The sequence below is a fragment of the Hemitrygon akajei genome, chromosome 12 (genome assembly GCF_048418815.1).
Source record: "Hemitrygon akajei chromosome 12, sHemAka1.3, whole genome shotgun sequence".
NCBI classification, from domain to species: Eukaryota; Metazoa; Chordata; class Chondrichthyes; order Myliobatiformes; family Dasyatidae; genus Hemitrygon; species Hemitrygon akajei.
The window spans coordinates 58714479-58737378 of NC_133135.1; the positions used below are offsets into that span (position 1 = coordinate 58714479).

Below are 22900 nucleotides of genomic sequence, written 5' to 3' on the forward strand. Positions count from 1 at the left end.
AGAGGAATCCTGATGTCCAAGTCCTCAGCTCCCTGAAAGTGGATATCTGCAAGTAGATGTGGTGGTAAAGAATGCATGTGGCATGCTTATCTTTATTGATTAAGCATTGAGTATGAGTCTGGAAGTCATGTTTCAAAAGTATAAAACTTTGGTTAAGCTGTTTTTAGAGTATTGTGTGCAGTTCTAGTCATCGCATTACAGGAGGCTTTAGAGAGGGTGCAGAAGAGCTCCACCAGGATGTTTCCTGGATTGGGGAGGATTTGCTATAAGGAGAGGTTAGACAAACTTGCGTTGTTTTCTCTGGGACATCAGAAACTGAGAGGAGACTTGACAGTGATTTATAAAATTATGAGTGGCACAGACAAGATAGATGGTCTTTTTGCAAGGGTGGAAATGTGAATTGTAAAGGACATGGCTTTATGGTGAGAAGGAGAAAGCTGAAAGGAGATGAATGGGATAAAGGATTTTACAGAGTTGTAGGAACTCACTGCCAAGAGTGGTGGTGGAAGTGAGTACAATAGTGGCATTTAGAACATTTATTTGGACACTTGAATGTTCATGGAATGGAGAGAGATTACTCCATGCAGACAGATAAGTTTAGTTCAATTTGGTATTTCAGGCTAAAGGGCTTGTTCCTGTGTTGTACTACTCTATGGTCTGTGTTCTAGATTAATTGATTTCATGTCAGGAAGTTCAAAATATGCAAAGTGATTATGATTGATTTATCTATATAAAATCTTAGGAGGATTGCCATAGACACACACTATGCAGTTTTAGCCTACATATCAATAAATGCTGAGGCAATATTATTGTTAAGAATATATAAAATATTTAAGAGTTCAAGGTAGAAACAGTTGGTGGTGATTCATAACTCAATGGAATAATGTTTCTCTGTAACCGGTTCAAGAGAATAAGCAAGAAAAACCTTTCTACATGGCTGTGACAATAGCAGATAAGATTTCCATTTAAATAGTTGGCAGGGGTTGGCTGTTGATGACAGGGAATTTAGAAAGATAAAGAAAAAACAATTATTATGGAAGCAAGATTATTATAGTTCTTACATGTTTTGAGGGGACAGATGTGAAGTTAATGTTTTTCCTGGATGGTGTAACTAGAACCAAGGGTTACTCAATATAAGGAGTTAGACATTCAGAACAGAGAAGGAATTTCTTAACCCAAAAAGTGATGAACTGTAGGAATTTTCTACCAAGGAGGATTGTGCAGGCTTGTTGAGTGTCTTTGGTATAGATGTTGGCAGATTTATAGATAATATGGGAGTTTATAATACTGGAGGTAAAAAAAAAGGGCTGAAATAAAGCAACAACCATGATTGTATTGGATGTACTGAGCCTAAGTGCTACCAATATGTTGAGAAAGGACTGTTTTTAGAAGCACAAGGCTGAACCTCTATTTGGAATTGGAGTAAGCAAAAATTGAAGGTGCTTCATCTGAATGCATGCAGCTTTGGTCAAAGCTAAGTCAACTAAAGGCATGGAACAAAATAAGAAAGTACGATCTCAGTAACATGTTGCAAAATAGGAGTTGTATATAAACCTCTGGACTGGCCAGTGGTGTAGTGGCATCAGCTCTGGACTTTTGAGATGCATGGTCCTGAATTCAAATCCAACTGGGTCCCAATCTGGGCAGCAGCTGTACTTCTGCAGAAGAATGGCCTGGCAATCTACTTCCTTATCTTGCAATGAAAATCCTATGGACAACTACACTATCCATAGGGTCACCATGAATCAACGACTTGATGACAGTCAACAACAACAATAGAAATCTCCAAACTACAATGGTAAAGTGTGGCACCTTCTGAAAATCCAAATTCTTGTAGTTAAATCCAGGAAATTGGAGCTATAAGTAACAACAAATACACAATAGTGATAGGGGACCGTATAGACCGAACAAGCTAAATTGGAAAAGTTTGGAGTGCAACAGAGATGGTTTTAGAATAACAAATGTGACCCTAGTTTTTTTAAATTACAGAAAGAGGATAAATGGAGAACTGTAGACACGCTACCCTGTCATCAGCACTAGGGGAAATACTGAATTATTGAGAAAGTAGCAATTTAGAAAGTTAATATGATTGGGCAGTTGTGTAGAAGTATGTAAAGAGAATCATATTTTGAGGTTGTAAATTACAGAAATATAAAAGAGCAAACTACTAGATTTTGTGCATTTGGATATTTGGAAGGTCTTCAATAAAGTGCCACACAAGAGTAGTAAACAAAATAAGTGGAAATTTTTTCTGGCGTGAAGTCAAAACAGGTTTACAGAGAATTAGTTTTTTTTTTTGGATTAGTGACGAGCAGGGATCAATGGTACATTGAATTGACTTTATTACTTACATCCTCGATATACATGAGGAGTAAAAATATTTATATTACGTCTCCATTCAAATGTGCAATCATAGTAATTTAAATATTATATACAACAGGATAATCAATATAACATAGAAATACAGTTGAATCAGCATGAATTAAACAGTTTGGTGGCCTGGTAGAAGAAGCTGTCCCAGAGCCTTTTGGTCTTGGCTTATATGCTGCGGTACCATTTCCCGGATGGTAGCAGCTGGAACAGTTTATGGTTGGGGTGATTCGGCTCTTTAGTGATCCTTTGGGCCTTTTTTACACAACTGTATTTGTAAATGTCCTGAGTAGTGGGAAGTTCACATCTGCACCACACTCAGCAGAGTCCTGCGATTGAGGAAAGTACAGTTCCCATACCAGGCAGTGATACAGCCAGTCAGGATGCTCTCAATTGTGCCCCTTTAGAAGGTTCTTAGAATTTGGGGGAACCATACTAAACATTTTCAATCGTCTGAAGTGAAAGAGGTGCTGTTGTGCCTTTTTCACCACACAGCCGGTATGTACAGACCATGTGAGATCTTTGATGACGTTTATGCTGAAGAATTTAAAGCTGTTCACCCTCTCAACCTCAGATCCATTGATGTCTCCATTCCTCCTGTAGTCCACAACCAGCTCCTTTATTTTTGCGACGTTGAGGGAGCGGTTGTTTTCTCGGCGACTACAAGCTGTTCACTACGTACTTCAATGGTGTGAATCAGGAATCAATAGCTAGCTATGCAAGTTTGCTCGTGATGCAAAACTGGGTGACAGTGTTGCCTGTGAGGATAATGCAGAAAAGCTTCAGAGCAATATTTACTGGGAATATGAAAGGGCAAGGACAAGGGTGATGGAATATATAATATGGAAAAGTATAGGGTCATCCACTTTGCTAGTGAAAAATCATGTGGCATTTTAAAATTCAGTGGTGTTGAATAGCAAGCACAAAAATATAGAAGGCAAGCATTGCATTGGCTTTTTCTGCAAGGATTTGTGTACAAGAGTAGAAGTATCTTGCTTCGACTTGTTATGAAACCAGTAACTGGTTTCACTTACCAGCAAAGATAGATATGTCAGTTGAAGTCCAATGGTACTATTTTCAAAAGTTTAATTAATAAAGGGGCACAAAAATTAAGGTTAATACAAACATTCAGATAACATGCGTCAATACTCAATCTAAAATGCAGGTACATTAATAATCACTCAGAAATAAGCTCTTTCGTTGTCTAGGGTATAATACTGAGTCCAATTGGAAATATAAAGAGTCACTCTGAAGTCTGCAGGCTTTTCCCTTTTTGGTTTCACGTGTTGGAGAGAGAGAGAGATAAACGGAAAAACTTGCCCAAAACATCCATGGAATCAGGGGAGCGATCTTCCCCGTTGTTAGTTAAAAGCGATCTTCCGTTGGTTCTAGCCACAAACCCCGCATTCGGAATTTAACGCACGTGGCTTACTTCAAAATGGCTTCCCGTTCCCACGGGAAGCGGTATCGTGCTTCTTGGTGTCTCCTTGGTGCGTCTGAGGGTCGTCCTCTTTCAGACCCTTCTTTATACTGCCTCACGGGATCTCAGGTGTCAATCAGGTTGCAGGTGATGCAATCTCTCTCAACCAGCCCACTTTGCCCGAGGGCTTTACAATGTCCCTGCGAGTTGGCACGTCTGCAGTTCCCAGGTGTCTCCTGAGAACAATGCCACAGTCGCCAGCTTTTGTCCCAGTGGAATGCGGTATCCAGCACGTCGCTGTCTTTCCATTTCCTGTGTCCATTCAGCCTGTCTCTCTCTCTCTCTTGCTCTCTCTCTCGGGTCATTGACCCCCCCTTTCACTAGGGCTCTTGCAATTCTCACAAAGGAGGGGGCTGGTATCATAACAGACTACACAGGGTCATGATGCAACCTGAAATATTGTGTACAGGTCTCCAAAACTGAGCACAGTATACTGGTGATGGATTGTGGTGAAGATTCACCAGATTGGTTAGGGATGTCAGTTTGGTTGGATGAGGAAAAATCAAGCAGGTTGGGGTGCTCTCTTATCCAGATGAATGAAATGTGATGCCACTGAAACTTGGGGGTTGATGCAAAGTTGTTGCTTCTCATGTCTGGGGTGTCTAGAACTGGAGATATTAAAATAAGAGCTGGTCCTTTTAAGATGGAAATGCAGAGGAATTTATTTGCACAGAGAATAGAGAATCTTCAGAATACTCTTTCCAAGAGGGATGTTTAATAGTAGGGTGTATATAAGACAGAAATTGATAGATTTTTGGATATCAATGGATATGAGATAAGTACAGGAAACTAGTACCGAGGTAAAAGATCAGCCATGATCATACTGAGTGGCTGGCTTGTGTACAACTGGTGTTGTTTTGTAGTCATGTTCTAATGCATTTTGAAGTTAAAAGTTGAAACGCATACCATTTAACCTTATTAATATATAGTTTAATGACAAAAGGGAGTAAGTGGAAAAGTAGTTGGAACTTTGACTACTTAGTGTGAAGGAACCTTAACTACTGATTAATGAGATGATTTTGTATTGTAATTTCAATCTTGTGCTTGCTGATTATTACTTCTCACAATCTATTCTGTTGTGTTAAAATTGTTGATTGAAGATGTTTTCTGAGTAGTTATATACATGTTCACAACACTGAATTTAATTTGAATGATAGAATGAAATGTAACAGTGAGCTACATGTACTTGTGCTTGGTGGGGCAAAGTGCTTTGTATAATTGTGTATGCATATCTGTACTGGGGCCAGCAAGGTGAGTGGATGAATAACTTGCACCACTGCTGATGTTTTAAAGCAGATTTGGTGATTAATTGGATGAAGTGAAGTAATATGGCGTGATTTAGTCTTAAAGCGCTGGGCTACCTTTTTCTGCTTTCATGATCTTTTGCACGATTTCCATTGGATGGAGAAAAATTGACATGCATTTAATCATCTCTGAGATCAAGTATGGATCTAACATGAATAATTTCATTAATAGGAGGATAAGAATTTAGTGCATGGAAATGTATGCACAAAAAATATTTTGCTGGCAAGAAAAGGGATTGAAAATGATGGAGGTCCATTCATCAAACTGAGTGACCCAGGAGTTCCTCTGTCGGCACTGTCCAGAGAAGGTAACCATTACCAGTATTTTAGAGGCTCTGAATTTTAGGGGAAATGCTGTTTTGATGCAGAAGTATAGAGTTTATTTTTAGCCTAACTTATCAGAGGAAAACAAGCTCTTTGTCATCTTACAACAAATAATATAACTGTATTTACCTATGGGATAAAGATAGATATTTTATTGATCCCAAAGTAAATTACAGTGTCATAGTAGCATTACAAGTGCACAGATATACAAATATTAGAAGTAAGAAGGAATAAAAAATAAGTTGCCTCAAACAATCTAACAGGAGGCAGGGGTCATCACTTCCCTGGCTATAGGTTGATTTATTATAGAGCCTTATGGCTCAGGGTAAGAATCACCTCATATAGTGCTCTTTGGAGCAGTGCAGTTATCTTGGCTTATTACTAAAAGTCTCCCTCTGTTCAGCCAAGGTGGCATGCAGAGGGTGAGAAACAGTGCAGAATTGCCAAGATTTTCCAGAGGGCCCTTTGTTCTACCACCGCCTCCTGTGTGTCCAATTTGACTCCTATAACAGAGGCAGACTTTCTAATCAGTTTATTGAGCCTGTTGACATCAATGGTAATTGTTACTGGTAACAACAAAGTGGTAGAACATGTGAAGGAGAGGCCTGCCTGCATACTCCAAAGGACCTCAGTCTCCTCAGAACGTAGAGGAGACTCTGGCCCTTCTTGTACACAGCCTCTGTTTTGGTGCTCCACTCGTCTGTCATCCAAGTGCACCACCCCTCTCCCTCCAATACTTGTAGGTACTCAGCACATCCATGTCCTCACCATCAGTAGTAACAGGGAGCCGTGCAGGCTTAGTCTTCCTAAAGTCCATCAGTAACTGGGAGCTCCCCTCCAGCGATAAGGGCTGTGTGGTATTGAAGGCACTTGCGAAATCAAAAAACATGATCCTCACAATGTTGCCCTGCTTATCCAGATGGGAGTAGGCTCTATTCAGCAGGTAGATGACAGCATTGTTGACTCCAATGTGCTCCCGGTAGACAAACTTCAGGGGATTGAGGGCTGATCTGACCATGGGTCAGAGGTGAGCCAGGGCCAGCCTCTTTGGTGTCTTTGGTGTAAAGTCAGGGCCACTGGATGGTAATCATTCAAGACTTTTGGTTGGCCCTTCTTGGGTACTGGGACCACACACACGATGTTTTTCACACAGTCGGGACCCTTTCCACCCTGAGACTCAGGTTGAAAATGTGGAGAACTCCACACCAATGCTCAGGACACTCCTTCAGGACCTTGGGGTTCACACCAATGCTTTGCTGTGACTGAGTTTCCCCAGAGCCCTTCTCACCTGCTCAGTAGTGAAGGTGAGTTCATGATGATTGGGGAGCTGGGGGAGGTGAGGATCAGGATGATAACATTTGGTATGTGAGAATATGCTTTGAATTGAAATGAGGTGGGAGAAACAAAAGTTTAGGTGGAATCCAAGGTGTGGCAGAGTTCCAAGATGATAAACAGATGCTGATAGTAGCAGATTGGCAGGAAGACACTAATAGGTATGGAAATTGCTGGCATGGCATGAAGGCAGAATGGAAATGGCAGCTTTGGGCAGACTTTCAGGTTAATTGGTTTTAGTTAGATAGAAAGGATAAATCCCATAATTTTACAGGTAATGGAAAGCACTGATACTTTCCCAGACCTGGCCACGTAATCAAACATATGCATCATTACAGCAGACAAAACGATTACTCGTATCATATTTGCTATGAAATTTTTCATGATAATTTAGTTTAGAATAGCTTAGAACCACCCTTGCTGCTGCAGTGACACATCATCTAATACTATATGTTCTAAACTGGGACATGGATTAAATTCTCTGTCTTGTTGGGAAAAGCTCTATATACAGAGCCAGTTGTTACATATTAATAATTAACCTCTTGGCTTGTGTCAATGGCTGAACTCTTCCAAACAACAATGGGCTTATTGCACTGAACCTCAATGTCCCAACACTGAGGAACACAGAGATTCTGTTCATGATCATCAGCTGTTGCTATTGATTTACAGATTGTGGAAGAGAAAAGCAACTGGTGTGAAGACAAATTTCAATGCACCTGAATAGCCAGGCAGCACTTTTTGACTGGCCTTGCACATTCAAACGGCCACTTTCGGATCCTAAAGGAGACAGAGGAGTTATAGATGACCTAGAATCAGTGTGTCAGGGCAGCAAGAAATCCAAGTTTGTGTTGAATAGGTGGATTTAATTATTTATTTAGAATCCAATAAGTTTCACTGTAAATGTAAAGTCAAACATTTAAGTTTTAATCATGATCATAAAAGATTTCTGTGTAGCATACTCCACTTATTAACTTGTTTCTTACTATTGTAGAACGTATTGAACGCATTCCATGGATTGCACCGGAATGTGTAGAAAATGCCAAAAACTTGAGCATTGCAATAGATAAGTGGAGTTTTGGTACCACCCTGTGGGCCATCTGCTATAATGGAGAGGTGCCTCTGAAAGACCGCAGCTTGGCAGAGGTATTTTAATTGTGAACAACTTTCTTTGTTTTACTATTTCCAAAGTATGTCCATACCTTTTATCTTCCTTGTGTCATGGATTTTTACTGCTGTTTGAGTCAACATTTTCTATTATATATTTCTTTGAATGCTAGCAATTTAAAAAAAGAACACAATCGAACAGGAATGTAAATTTATCATCTTGCCTAAGGATGTCTGGCAGGGTCCAATTCTTTTAAAGTGATAATCACTAAATTCTTGGTTGGCAGCTGAAATTTCTCTGTCCAATATGAGGATTTAACTCAATTAAGAAACAGGATTTTTTGTATTGATCAATTTGTTTGTTTTTGTTCTGTTTAACGCTTTTGTTAAAGTTTCTACTTGTGAGGGAATATTGTTTGTATTAAAAAAAACTGAAGCAGAATTGGAATGATGTCCTTAATCTTTATTCCTGACAAAGAATTTTAATATGAACTATTTGGTAAAGCTTTCATAATTTAGTTTTCACCTTTTCCTCCCAAATAATTCTGGAGATATTTGAACAGAAACTTAAAAGATAACAAGTACACATCTATGGTTTTATTTTAGCCATGTTTTCATACTGGGAACTGAATTTGAATTGTATTGGCTATTTATGCTCTGGGCATTGTTTCCCAGGAGGTATTAATACCAGAGGGATCTTTTCCTAATGAATAACATTTGGTGCCCAATTGTAGGTATGGTATCATCAGAATGGTTATATTATTCATCTTGTAATCCTCAGGTTGAGCTAATTTACTAAACAGACATTTGTGTAAATTGCACCAGGCAGCTGAGGGGTTTACTGTACATCCAATTAATTATATCTGGGATTAAATATCCATTAGTAACAATGACAATGAAGCCTTCAGATTATGTAAAATCTAATTTCTTCTGGTAAATATTTTCACCAAATAAATCTACTGACCTTTCTTAGTCTGACTTATGTGACACAAGATTCACAGCAGATTGGCCTTGTAGTGTCATTATGCAGTGGCAAATTTTTACAGTATAGTCAACATTCTTTTTGTTTTATCTACAAGGTTGTCATCTGTTGTCCTTCCTCCAACATTAGACTATAGGCTCTAGTCTTCTAAATGTCAAGACTAAGATCACTGAACATTTTCATTTAATGTATATCCTTCCCTTAACAGCAGTTGCATCCAACACTTCAATAATTTATCTACAGTTTGTAATCTGCATATTATAAAATGCTTTGTTTTTTTGTGACACAGAAAGAAAGATTCTATGAAGCTCGGTGTAATCTAACAACTTCGTCCTCCTGTAAGGAACTGGTTGAACTAATGCAACAGTGCATGACCTACAACCCACCCGAGCGACCATTCTTTCGGGCCATTATGAGAGAGATCAATAAACTGCAAGAGCAAAGTAAGTTAACTAAGATGTCAGGAAGATTTTTTTTTAGTTACTTTGTCAGCATCTTATCAAAGTCAGTAGTTCACATTATACAGCCAGAGACTTTTGCAGGCCCGTTTTCCTTTATCTTAAGCCGATTATCATATTAATACCCAGTACTCTTGCACCTCCAATGGTGACCAATCATGTTTTCATAAAGTTGACAGAGTTGTAATTAGAGTAGTGCTTGCTGCTGTTTTAATATGACAATAAAGGAGAAAAAGATTTTATTACATTCTAGACCAAAATGCTCTTCAATGCAAGTGAAAAGGCGTTACGAAAACAACATTAAGAATAGTAGATTTGCATAGATTTTCCCTTGTCGCCATGATGTAGAGTTGCTCACCTGTGACTGAATTGGCATGGAGACATGAATAATTACTGAATCAATTAGGAAATGGAATTACTGACATACATGCACATCACATTATGGCAAGGTTGTATGTGTGATATGGCAAAGAACTGATTAATGATTATTTGCATTGTCTTTTTTTAAAAAATCAAGTAACCACTTAACAGACATGATAAAGGTTGTCTTTTTTACATTTGCTTCAAAAGTCTTTTTTAATGCTTTTTACCAGATCCAAATATAATTCCAGAAGATAAACCCAGGGCAGAAATTGACCCAACCCACTTTGAGAAAAGGTTCCTCCGAAGGATACGGGATCTTGGTGAAGTATGGAACTGGTTTTATTTGAATTTGATTTGCCACATTATAATTAGATATGTTAAGTTATTGAAAAACATGAATAAAGGTTGAAAGGTCCAGATGGAAATAAACAAGTTTGAATAAGGTAGAAACAATGTAACAACAGGAAGTTCTTGAAACACTGAGACTATGCAGTAAACTTTAAACAGCTCCAAATTTGAGGCATAAGACCCACTGTAATCATGAAGTATATCTTGATCAATTAAGATTTGCTCAGGTTTATTTAACAAATTATGGATGATGAGAATATAAAATGCCATACATGAAGAAAAATGCAAGGTTTAGAAACACAAACTGACACTTTAAATCAGCAGGCTTTATTTTTTCCCCAAAAATAGTACTCTACTGCCCAGCTATGCCAATGCTGTACTCCGCCCATAGCCTTGGGTGCCAGGACCACTAAAGGTTTCCAGTATTTTCTCTTTTAATGCCTTTTAAAAATTAATTTACCTCAACTAGAAGTCTTGATTTGCAGGCAGGGTTCAGTTTTGATCCTTAATTTGCAAATTGGAATCCAATGATTGTTTTAACAAGTTAAAAATTGATAAGATAGTTCACATTCATAAATCATTGGAAGATTCATGTTCCAGTCACTGTTTGGTGAACTGAAAAAAAAATTCTCATTTATGTTGTATTCTAGCCTCCTTTATAGGTGAAAGACCAAGAATATTATTTTAATTCACTTTAATAAATTAATACAACTGACAATGACAATGGGGCATCTGGGATGAAACATAACTAATAAAGTGTATAAACTTGTGATTAAGCTAGCAGTTAATTGAAAGGACTAAATGATCTGTTGTGCTTTTCATGTAATATTCTGTCAAGAACTGGAGCTTTGCTGACTGTAGTTATTAGGTCTGGGGTGGGTCTGATAACAAAAGTTGCAGGTCCTTGCTATCAGATCAGATTCAACCAGTTTTTCAAAAAAAAAAATCAAATTGTAGTCTTTTTGTCTTATTACAATGGTGTGTACAGCAGTCCCAGATGCATGTGCTGATGAGCTGGAAGAGAACATAACCGTAGACTGCCAAAGTCTTTGTCATCAGTTTGGCAGCACAGTCCATTGAAAGCTATTGAATTGTTGGAGTCCCTAACCTTAGTATGAAAAATCTTGGCTCTATGTTATGATTATTTTGATGTCTGATCCAAATGAAGCAGAAGTTCTCAAGCTGAGTTAATCTTTTGTCTGGGTAGATCATCATCAGGAACAGAGCCGAGCAGACTGGTACAGATTTGATCTCTGACTTAAGCAGCAATTTATCTTTTGATGAACCTCTATGATCAACTTAGAGTAAGCTATTCTGCAAAATAGTGACTGTGTCAATCCCATTTGAAATTAAGTAACTACAATTTTTTTAATTCATAAGGGCCACTTTGGGAAGGTTGAGCTCTGTCGTTATGATCCAGAGGCTGATAATACTGGAGAACTTGTTGCTGTCAAATCAATGAAACCAGAAAGCAGTGAAGAACACAAAGCAGATCTGAAACGAGAAGTTGAAATTCTAAAGACTCTCTATCATGAAAATATCGTTAAGTATAAAGGAATATGCACAGAAGAAGGTAATGCTGTATTAACTTTCTTACATGTTTCTGAATTGTGATATTTCTGTCAGCTTCAACTTCTGTTACCTTGAATGCTCATTTGGTAGATGTAGTGTAATGTTATGGTTATTAATACTATGTACCAGGGAGTTTTAGTCACAGGGAAATTTAGTCACAGATTTAGTCAATTATCCAATTAGGGCATTAGTAGTTCAAGTGCTTGGCTAAATACTTAAATGTTGTGAAAATAGCTATCTCCATCTTGATTTTGGGCAGTGTATTTCAGATTTCAACAATCTTCTAGATTAAAAAGATTTCCCCTCAGATCCCATCTAAATCTGCTAATCCTTACCCTAAACTTAGACACTCTAGTTTTAGACGTAGTTACTATAGGGAAAATTTTGTATTATCTATGCCCCTCATTTTTTATGAATGTCTCTATCAGGTGTCTCCTCAGGCTTCTTTGTTCTAAGGAAAACAACCCAGTCCATTCTTACAACTGAAGCACTCCATCCCAGGCAACCTTGTGTTGAATCTCCTGTGCACCCTCTCCACTGTAATGTCATCCATCCTTTTGTGTATTCAGTATTACATTAATGGCCAAATCAATGTTTTATCATAGCCTCTTACTCTTACATATAGTTCTTTGACTAATGAAGGTAAATATCCAATATATTCTTCACCAGCTCATCTATCTCTGCTGCTATTTTCCAGTATCCTTGTATCCATCTATAAATCATATCCCCTATATCCATTATCACTAATATAGGTACACTAAACAGAATGGACACTTGTGGTACAAAATTAGTCAGAGGCTTCCAATCACAAAATCTTCCACCGTCACTCTCTTCCTTCTATTACAAAACTAATTTTGGATCCAGTTTGTAAATTTGCCCTAGAGCAAATGGGCTGTTAAGTTAGGACCACTTTCCTCATGTGCAAACTTGAGCTTTAGTGAACTGATGTAGACTAGATCAATCGCATTGTCCTCATCAATACCTTTTGTTTCTACTTCAAAAATGTTCCATCAGCTTGGTTAAACAAAATTGCACGCTATCAAACCTATAGTGAATATTCTTGCTTAATCTCACTGATGCTGCTTTCTTTTGCCGTGGGACAGGGGTTTCCATTCTTTTTTATGCCATGGAGCCTCACCATTAACAGAGGGGTCTGTGAATTCTTGGTTAGGAACCCCTGCTTTAGAGGCAATATGTCAATGTGAGCTGTTAGCATTGGGGTCAAAACATCAGCTATAGTTTCTGGGTGACTCTCTGGAAATGTTTTGGTGAGTGAAGAATTGAGCTTAGTTGCAAAGGTGCTCATAGACATACAAATACTCTTGGTTCCGGTATGAGTGAAACTCCATTGAATATCTCAGTAACAGTCATATTTTATAGCTTTGATAGCTCATTTTACAATGACACAGAAGACCATTTGATCTATTGAATACATGCTTCCTGGACTGCAGTCGAATTCTCCCCTCATTTCCCTGAAAAATTGCAAACTAATCACCCAGGCATATGCCCATCAAATCTTTTGTTCTTTTTGTCTTGTATCAATGGATAAATTATAATTGCCTATAAGAGGAAATAGGAATATGTGGAAGAAACCCACTGGGTCACAGATAGAACATGCAAACTCCACACATAGAGGACCCAAGGATTAAAACTCAATGCCCAGCGCTCCAAGGCAGTAGTGTTAGCATGCTGGCAAGACAGCAGTTATCAGTTGCCTGGGCTCAGAATCAAAATTAGATTTATTATTGTTGACGTATGTTGTGAAACTTGTTTTTGTCGCAGCGGTACAGTGCAAGAAATAGTGGAAGCTGCAATAAAAAAATAAATAGTGCAAATGGGAATGGTAAGGGGTATTCATGGGCTGGTGGACTGTTCAGAAATATGACTGTGGAGGGGAAGAAGCTGTTTCTGAAACATTAAGTGTGTCTTTACACTTCTGTACTACCTCCCTAATGGTAGTAATGGGAAGACAGCATGTCTTGAATGGTGAAGGTCCTTAACAATAGATGCCACCTTCTTGAGGTGATGCCTTTTGAAGATGTCCCTCCTTAATACCCCAAATTTTGCTCCCACACAAGTACTACTTCATTAGGCCTGGTTTCACTTACATTGCAAAAGTTAATGTTTCTAATTTTAAAAAAACATCTTTTGAAGGAAAATTAATAATAGGAAGTAGAGGATCAAGGTAGAAGGTTGTTTTATGATCGGATTGCTCTGACCAGTGGTGTACAACAGTTATCAGTGCAAGAATTTTGTGTTACTTACATAAATAGTGTGGATACAAATGCAAGATTAGTAAGTTTGCAGACAACATGAAAATGAATGATGCTGATAGTCGTAAATAACAGGGTGGTGTTGATCATTTTGGTAAAATGAACAGAGCAATGGCAGATGGAAATTAATTCTTATGCGCAAGGTAAGGGTGGGGCATTGACAATGAATGGTAGGATCCCAAGGCATTGCAAAATGGCCAGAGCTCAGTGTACTAGTCCAAAGATCCCTGAAGGTGGCAGTACAGGTATATAAGGTAATGTAGGCATGGAACGCTACATATAACAGTTCTGAGAAACTGCATTACTATAGATAGATGTGTGGATGTGGTGGGCTGAAGGGCTTGTTTGGAATTGTATGACTAAGAATCTTTAAAGCAAAACAATTTTAATACTGTAAATTGACAACAATTAAATTACACCATTATTTTTAAACACTGCAAAACAGACATTGTGTCAATTGTCTGTTTGCTCTATTCCAAAAGAAAACAAGATTGGTGGGCCTAATAAAACAATGCAGACTGGTTGTGAAACATTGGTATCAGTAAAAGACTAATTTTAACTTTCAACTGTGGACAAGTTACTGCAATAAAATGGCTGCATTTTATGATTTGTTCACACTAATTTCATATTTTTACACCATTTTACAATGATTGTTTAAATACAACCATTTTAAATTGTCATGTACTATTCTTGTATACAAAAATCACTGATTCTGATATTTTTACACACTGCTGGTGTAGCAGTAATTCAGTTCAAAGGAGACATCAATGGCACCCAGTCATATTTTAACCAGGCCTGAATAAATATATTGCAATCCAGCTGCGATGTAAATCCACATTGTTAAAACTGTGTTCTAGAGTAACCAAACAGTATCCTCTTTCAGACCAAGAGGTCAAGATTGGATCTTGTGGTATAACAAAGAACATGAGTAACAGCAAGGATAGACATGCCTACTCTTGTCCACCATCAAATTATGGCTGATCCCTCTAAGTAACTTAAGTTACATTTTTTTAAAGATTTAAAATAAAGCCTTGCCTGGTCTAAATTTTCCCCTTCCAGAACAGGAACAAAGTAAATAATTAGCTCAGTTAACACAAATGCAGACCAAAACAAGATTTAAGGTTTCTGATTAATTGCTTCTTCCAATTCTGATGCCAGGCCATCAACCAGAAGCAAAGATTCTTTCTTCACAAATCCTGCATGACTGCTCACGGCAGCTTGTCCAGTTGTTGCTGACTCTTTGGTGCAGGCAGCTTATATCTGTCCCTTGCCCAACTGGCAGAATGCTATTACAACCCTGGCCTCATACTTGGATCTCTAAGTGACCAATTATCAACTGCTCAAACTCAATTGGCATTATAAATTGCCACATAATTATTCCCTAATGTAGCCATAATTTTTTATTGGATTTCTCTTTCTTATTGGCTGATAAATTCAAACCCGACTTGGAGGATGTAAATATAAATCTTGTTCTTGCAGACCAGGAAGATCTTTCATTTTATGACTTGTTCATGCCAATTTAGTTGGTATTAATTCTGTGAATGTATAATATGCAAGGTATTTAACACAGATGTATTGTCACAGTCAGCTTGATACTGTTAAAGTTCTCTTGAGCTAAATATTGGAAGTCAAGGAACTGTATGTTTTTAAAACTTTTAAAAATAAAAGAAATTTATTTCTAACACAAGATTTGTTAAATATCCGTTTCAGACGGAAATCTTGCATTGTGGCGGCGAAAAGTTATGCTTGAATAATATTGGTTGTAAAATCCTTTTTCCTTTGATCTGCTTTGATGGAATAAGGAAGAAAAATAATCAAATGGAGGCTGAATCACTGGAGGAGACTTCAGGAGAAACAGATTAAATAGGCTAAACTGGCTCACTTTTGCTTTCTTGCATGCATCTGCAATTTCAAACTAAATTGTTATTGGTTTTCAGGTGGAAAGGGGATGAAGCTGATCATGGAATATCTTCCTTCTGGAAGCCTTAAAGAATATCTTCCGCGACATAAATTGAAAGTGACCTTAAAAACTCAAATTAAATATGCATTGCAGATATGTAAAGTAAGTAAATATCATGAAGTGGGTGTCAGTAATTATTTTGGCTTTCTAGTTGGTCAGATAGTTGACTATTCCTGGCCCAAACAATAATTTCCCATTAGTATCTCTGGATTATTCCCAGTACCACATGCTTGTCATGGCAGGAATAGGATGATAGTACTAATGAATGAGTGGCTGAGGAACTGGTGCAGGGAACAGGGATTCAGATTTCTGGATCATTAGGACCTCTTCTGGGTAAGGTTTGACCTGTACACAAGGACAGGTTACACCTGAACCAGAGGAGAACCAAAATCTTTGTGGTCAAGTTTGTTAGAGCTGTTGGGGAAGGTTTAAACTAACTTGGCAGGAGGATAAGAACTAGTGATAGGCTGAAGATGGGGCTACTGGTAAACAAGCTCCCAAACAGCAGACAAGACGTAGGATATAAATTTCAATGAGAAACAGAAAAGTCATGTAATGAGGGTAATGTTACGACAGTCATGGGGGATTTCAATATACAGGTAGACTGGGAAAATCAGTTTGGTGCTGGATCCCAGCAGTAGGAATTTGTAGAATGCCTACAAGATGGCCTTTTAGGGCCACCAGTGAAAAGGCAATTCTGGATTGGGTGTTGTGTATTGAACTATATTTAATTAGGGAACTTAAGGTAAAGGAACCCTTAGGAGGCAGTGATCTTAATATGATAGAATTCACCCTGCAGTTTGCAAGGGAAAAGATGAAGTCAGATGTATCAGTATTACAGTGAAGGTAACTACTTAGCCATGAGAGAGGACACAAGCAAAATGACAGTATAACAGCAATGGCTGTAACTTCTGGGTGCAAACTGGAAGGTATAGGGTTAGATACATCCCAAAGATGAATAGTATTCTAAAAGGAGAATGAGACAACTGTGGCTGACAAGGGAAGTCACAGACCACATAAAAGCAAAAGCGGCCATACAATATTGCAGAATTAGAGGCAAATTAGAGGATTGAGAAGCTTTTAAAAACCAACGGAAGGCAACAAAAAAAAGAAAAAAGTTAAAACATGAAGGTAAGCTACCCCCAATAATATCAAAGATAATATATATTATTCAGATAGATAAACAGTAAGAGAGGCAAGAGTGGATATTGGACCACTGGAAAGAAACACTGGAGAGGTAGTATCTGGGAACAAAGAAATGGCAGATGAACTTAAGTATTTTGCATAAATCTTTATTGTGGACAAAATAGCAGTTTGCCAGAAATTCAAGAGCTTCAGGGGGCAGAAGTGAATGTAGTTGCTATTCCTAAGAAGAAGGTGCTTGGGAAGTTGAAAGGTGTGAAGGTAAATAAATCATTTGGGACCAGCTGGACTCCATCCCAGCAGTCTGAAAGAGGTAGCTGAAGAGATTGTGTAGGTATTAGTAATGATCTTTCAAGAATCATTAGATTCTGGAATGGTTCTGTTGGGCTGAAGAATTATAAATGTCACTGCTTTCTTCAAGAAGGGAGGAAAGCAGAAGAAAGGAAATTATAGGCCTATTAGCCTGACTTCAGTGGTTGGGAAGACATTGGAGTCCATTATTAAGGATGAGGGTTTTGGGGTACCTGCAGGCACTTGATAAAGTAGGCCAAAATTAGCATGGCTTCCTTGAGGGGAAATCTTGCCTGACAAATCTGTTGGAATTCTTTGAGGAAATAACAGGCAGGATAGACAAAGGAGAGTCAGTGAATGTTGCTTATTTGGATTTTAAGAAGGCCATTGTCAAGGTGCTGCACATGAGGCTGCTTAACAAGCTAAGAGCCCATGCTATTACAGGAAAGATACTAGTACAGGTAGAAGATTGGCTGACTGGCAGGAGGCAAAGAGTTGGAATAAAAGGAGCCTGTTCTGGTTGGTTGCTGGTAACTAGCGGTGTTCCACATTGGTTGGTATTGGGACCACTTCTTTTCACGTTATATATCAATGATTGGATGACAGAACGGATAGCTTTGCAGCCAAGTTTGTGGATGATACAAAGGTAGGGGTACGGGCACGTCATGCTGCTGAGAAGCAGAGAGTCTGCAGAAGGAGATGGACAGGTTGGGAGAAAGGGGAAAAATGGCAGTTGGAATATAGGTGTAGGGTCATGCACCTTGGTAGAAAGAATAAAGATGTGGACTATTTTCTAAATGGGGAGAAAATTTTAAAAACAGAGGTGCAAAGTGTCTTGGGATTCCTTGTGCAGGATTCCCTAAAAGTTAACTTGCAGGCTGAGATGAAAGTACGGAACAAAAATGTAATGTTAGCATTCATTTTGAGAGGACTTGAATATAAGAACAAGGACAGGATGCTGAGGCTTTATAAGTGATTGGACAAACTGCACTTAAGAGTATTCTAAGCAGCTTTGGGTCCCTTTTCTATGAAAAGTTATACTGACATTGGAGAGGGTCCAGAGGAAGTTCATGAGAATAATTCTGGAAACAAAAAGGGTTAACATATGAGGAGCGTTTGATGGCTCTGGGTCTGTACTGACTGGAGTTTTTGAAGAATGAGGTAGGATCTCATTGAAACCTATTGAATATTTTAAAGGCCTAGATAAAATGCACGTGGAGAGGATGTTTCCTATAGTGGGTGAGTCTGGGACCAGAGGGCACAGCATCAGAATAGAGGGATATTAATTTAGAATGGAGAAGAGGAGGAATTTCCTTAGCTAGAGGGTGGTAATTATGTGGAATTCAATGCCATGTATGGCTGTGGAGGTTTTTAGTTTCTTGATTAGTCAGGGCGTCAAAGATTATGGGAGAAGGTAGGTTGAGAGTGATAATAAATCAGCAGACTTGATGGGCCTAGTAGTCTAATTTTGCTCCTATGTCTTGTGGTTTAATCTTTGAGGGTATTAGTGACTACCTACCCATCACTGCTTGAGAAATTGAGGCACAAGGTAACTTTTTTAGAAACTGATTTATTTTGACTGTGGGGGAGAAAGTGCATCGGATGTCATGCATATCTAAATGCAGTCTGTGAATAGTGAGGATGGGACTCGTGTGGATTTGGTGGATGGTAGACTAAGAAAAAGATGAATCCAAAGGTTTTTTTCCCTTTATGGGAACAATTTGAAATACATTAGATTGCTCCCAGTATGTCATTACAGCCTGATGTGTCACTCAAGGTGAAAACACTGAAGACAAGGGGAAACATACAAACTTTATATTTTTTTAAAAAGTGGCTATATTTGCTCAAATGTCAACAAAACAATATTTAAAACTCACCAAAATGTGATTTCAGGGAATGGAATACTTGGGATCTCTGCAGTATGTTCATAGAGATTTGGCCGCAAGAAATGTTCTTGTGGAAAATGAAAACAGAGTAAAAATTGGAGACTTTGGACTAACAAAAGCCATCCAGACCAACAAGGAGTATTACAAAGTGCATGATGATTTGGATAGTCCCGTGTTTTGGTAAGATTCTGAAGTCTATATCTTTCACATCAGGATTGGATTTTGTTACAAAATCTTGATGTTTTGATAGGAAAGTATCAGAGACAGAATAAACAATATTAAACTTCATATAAAATATCCTTCTGTACCATAATGCTTGGTAATATAAGAAGATTTAAAAAAAGAGACTGGAGTAAGCCATTTTTCATTCCTTGACCTTGCTTTGCCATTCCATTATTTTTTTTTGTTAAAACTTCAGCACTACTTCAATGCAGTAATCTATATCCCTTGATAATCTAAAAATCTATCCATCTTGAATATACTTAACCACCAAATTTCCACAGCTTTCCTCATCAGAAAACTCCAAAGTTCTGCATGAAGATTTTTTTCATATTTGTCCAGAATAGCTGACCCCTTACTTTGGAACTTTGATACTTGGTTCTAGACAGCTTAGCTAGAGGAAACAGGAACTCCATAACTAGCTTTTAAGCTACAGAAGAATTTTTGTTTCAGTGAGATTGCCTCTTCCTCTTACAAACATAAGAGAACACACAACCAGTTTGTTTAATTTCTTTTTGTATAACAAACTCAGCATTTGCCAGGAATCAAACTAGAGAAATGCATCTTTAGATAGGGGAAAATCAGTATTCTGGATGCTGTTATCCCAGTTGAATCTCTGTTGTTTTACACAGTCCTCTTGTAGTGTGCACTTGCCTATCTTGTTTGCTGGAACAGTAATGGCCAGGGAATAATACCTAGGTCCTTCTAAACACCAACAGTTTTTAAATCTCTCACTTTTTTATTTCTCTTTCTTTCACTGAAGTGGATACTCTTGTTTTCTGTGCTATTTTAAATGCCTATTGACTTAAGCTGTCAAAAATCTACTGAAACCCCCTGTGCATTACCTTTATAACCCACACTGTCACCTAGCTTGGTTATCAGCAGAAAATTAGATATATTCCACTTGATCCCCTCAATCAAATCTCTGGAATAGACTTTGATCAACTAGTGCCCCTGTGAGGGCATCATTCCATTTTCCCACTGAAGGACATGCAGGTAACTCCACATCCTTTTTTTTTAAAAAATAGTACTTTTTTCATATTTTTAATTGCTTTGGTACTAAGTGATACTGCTGAATGTGAGAGGTGGCCATCTTTACTGCTGGATATTTCATATGTTTATGGCACAAGGCCTTACAGCCCCTGGCAAGTCCATGGTAGCTCCCAACAAAGCAATCTCACAAACCAATAACCGATGCAAATTATTTTCACACGTTTGCCCATCCCCTACACTAAGTGATGATGTGTTAAATTAGCCTACCTGAATTGGGAGGAAACCAGAGCAACTGGTCATGCCGACAACGTGCAAATCTGCTGCACCAGGTGAAGGCACATCATGTAAGGCCATTGGTGTATGAGTACTAACAATTAAATTACTGTTGAATCTATTGTTACTGAGACACCATTTATCACCCCTTCTCCAGTCATTTCTTAATAAAAAGCAAGTTATTTTCAACATTGTTCAGCTTTCCCATGGTTTACCATACATTTTGTGTGGTCTGCAGTAGTATGCATACAAGACAAAAAAAAATTCTTACCATATAACTCAAGGTTGTTGCAGCATGAAGCTTTAATTAAGGAAAACTGTGCAGCCACAATGTGTCAAATTGGGCACACATATGAAATAAATAGGAGTTTAGCACAGTTCTCTAATGCAAGAGATGCAGCTCAAGTAGGATTCTTCGCATCTTCATCAACTCTGCTGCTAGTCTAGTCTCATTATACATCATTGAAGATATCCTAAAAACAGAGAAGACTATAAGGAATTACTGTCTGGTGCCATTTGGCATATCAATAACTTTCATTTAGGAAGTAGAAATTTTTGCAAATGTTCAAATAAATTGTAGCATTTGGAAGAAAAGAGTGGATAGTTATATATTGGGATATTGGGGAAAAAGGAAGACAGCAGTGTCCTAACACAATTTCCCTCAAAATACTGAGTACTAAACAGGGTGGGTGGGAAAATATTCTGTTTAATGGTTATGTGTATCTCTACTTTGAGCAATAAAGAATTCCAATTTAAAATGGTCTCTCCAGTATTCAATTTAAAAATGAAAGCAAGTTTATGAAGAGTTTTAGTCTCACTTGTAACATTACTAATTCATCGCAAATGAATTTGTTTCTCCAGGTATGCACCAGAATGTCTGATACATTGCAAATTCTACATTGCTTCAGATGTGTGGTCTTTCGGTGTCACTTTGTATGAATTAATGACATTTTGTGAGTCTGAACACAGTCCAATGAATGTAAGTTGTTGTGTCTTTCCCAGCATTTCTAATTGGACCTGTATTAACCTTCGTTATTACAGTATCTAAAATTGCACAATTTTTGATCATTTCTCAGACATTCCTGAAATTGATTGGTCCTACTCAAGGTCAGATGACTGTCACAAGGCTTGTGCGTGTACTCGAAGAAGGCAAGCGCTTGCCCTGTCCAACACATTGCCCCGAGGAGGTATAATACACAATTATTGTATATATTATCACTAATCTGATCAACAGCACAATTCAACTTATGGTCATGAATTTAATCAAAAATAACTTTAAAACTATTCAGTTTGAATGTTCTTAGAATTGTCCTTAAAGGATTCACCAAAGCTTAACAAGCAGATACTTGGGAAGGCAAGTATGTAGTCTTTCATTGCAAAAGGAATTAAGTAAAAGACCAGAAGTGCCTTGGTCTAATTATAAGGCCACAGCAGATTATTAGCTTTTTCACCTCTGGATGTTAAAAGGGATCAAGGAAAGTAGCACTGAAACATAATAGCAGCTCTGATCTTTCTTAATGGCATTAGGGGGAGAATGGCCTCCTTTAAATACATGTCACGTTCAAAATTGAACATGAATAGCATTGCTACCCTTGGATTGGGCAGTGAAAAGGGGAAAGATTGGGATAGAGGTATATTTCCAGTGGTAGAAATAGAACATAAAACACTTCAAAATTGAATCTGCTCAACCATTTATCCAGATGTTGTCTGAACTACTTCAGTACTATTTTTCTGAACTGTAATCATAACCACCTTGTGCAGAAAACTACTGATCTATTTTAATTAACTGGACCTCCACAGTGGAGAACTCCAAAGAAATTCTTAGAATGAAGAAATTTATCTTGGTCTTAAATAGGTATGAGTCGTCTGGCTTATTATCGCTGACATATGTTATGGAATTTGTTTTGAGACAGCAGTACAATTCAAGACATAAAAACTACTTCAAGTTACATAATAAATATCATTCTATACACTAACGAATCTTTCATTTCCTGTAACAATTTTGTAGGTAATCTCTTTGAGATTATTCTGAGTTTTAAGTGCCTAGTCCACTCAATTGGGAAAACTTGTTATCCTTTGAATCAGCCTTGGGAATTTCCATTGTAATTGTATGGCAAATACCGTGGATTCCAGTTACACATCAGTACCTGTATATTTTGGCCCAATTAAATGGCTGCTCCAATTAGCCAAAGTTCATGGAAATAGTTAAGAAGATATAAAAAAGA

General features: G+C 37.9%; 1 protein-coding gene across 5 annotated transcripts in view; it reads left to right on the forward strand.

The window, feature by feature from the left end:
* Nucleotides 1-22900, forward strand: part of jak1 (Janus kinase 1) — a 150983-nt gene that overhangs the window by 125348 nt on the left and 2735 nt on the right. For all 5 annotated transcript variants that reach the window (XM_073063190.1, XM_073063189.1, XM_073063191.1 and 2 more), the window contains 9 exons: nucleotides 5327-5462; nucleotides 7802-7953; nucleotides 9186-9339; nucleotides 9948-10042; nucleotides 11446-11638; nucleotides 15848-15972; nucleotides 19198-19370; nucleotides 21537-21654; nucleotides 21752-21862. In XM_073063190.1, coding sequence (XP_072919291.1) covers nucleotides 5327-5462; nucleotides 7802-7953; nucleotides 9186-9339; nucleotides 9948-10042; nucleotides 11446-11638; nucleotides 15848-15972; nucleotides 19198-19370; nucleotides 21537-21654; nucleotides 21752-21862 — 1257 coding nt within the window. The remainder of the gene's footprint in view (nucleotides 1-5326; nucleotides 5463-7801; nucleotides 7954-9185; nucleotides 9340-9947; nucleotides 10043-11445; nucleotides 11639-15847; nucleotides 15973-19197; nucleotides 19371-21536; nucleotides 21655-21751; nucleotides 21863-22900) is intronic.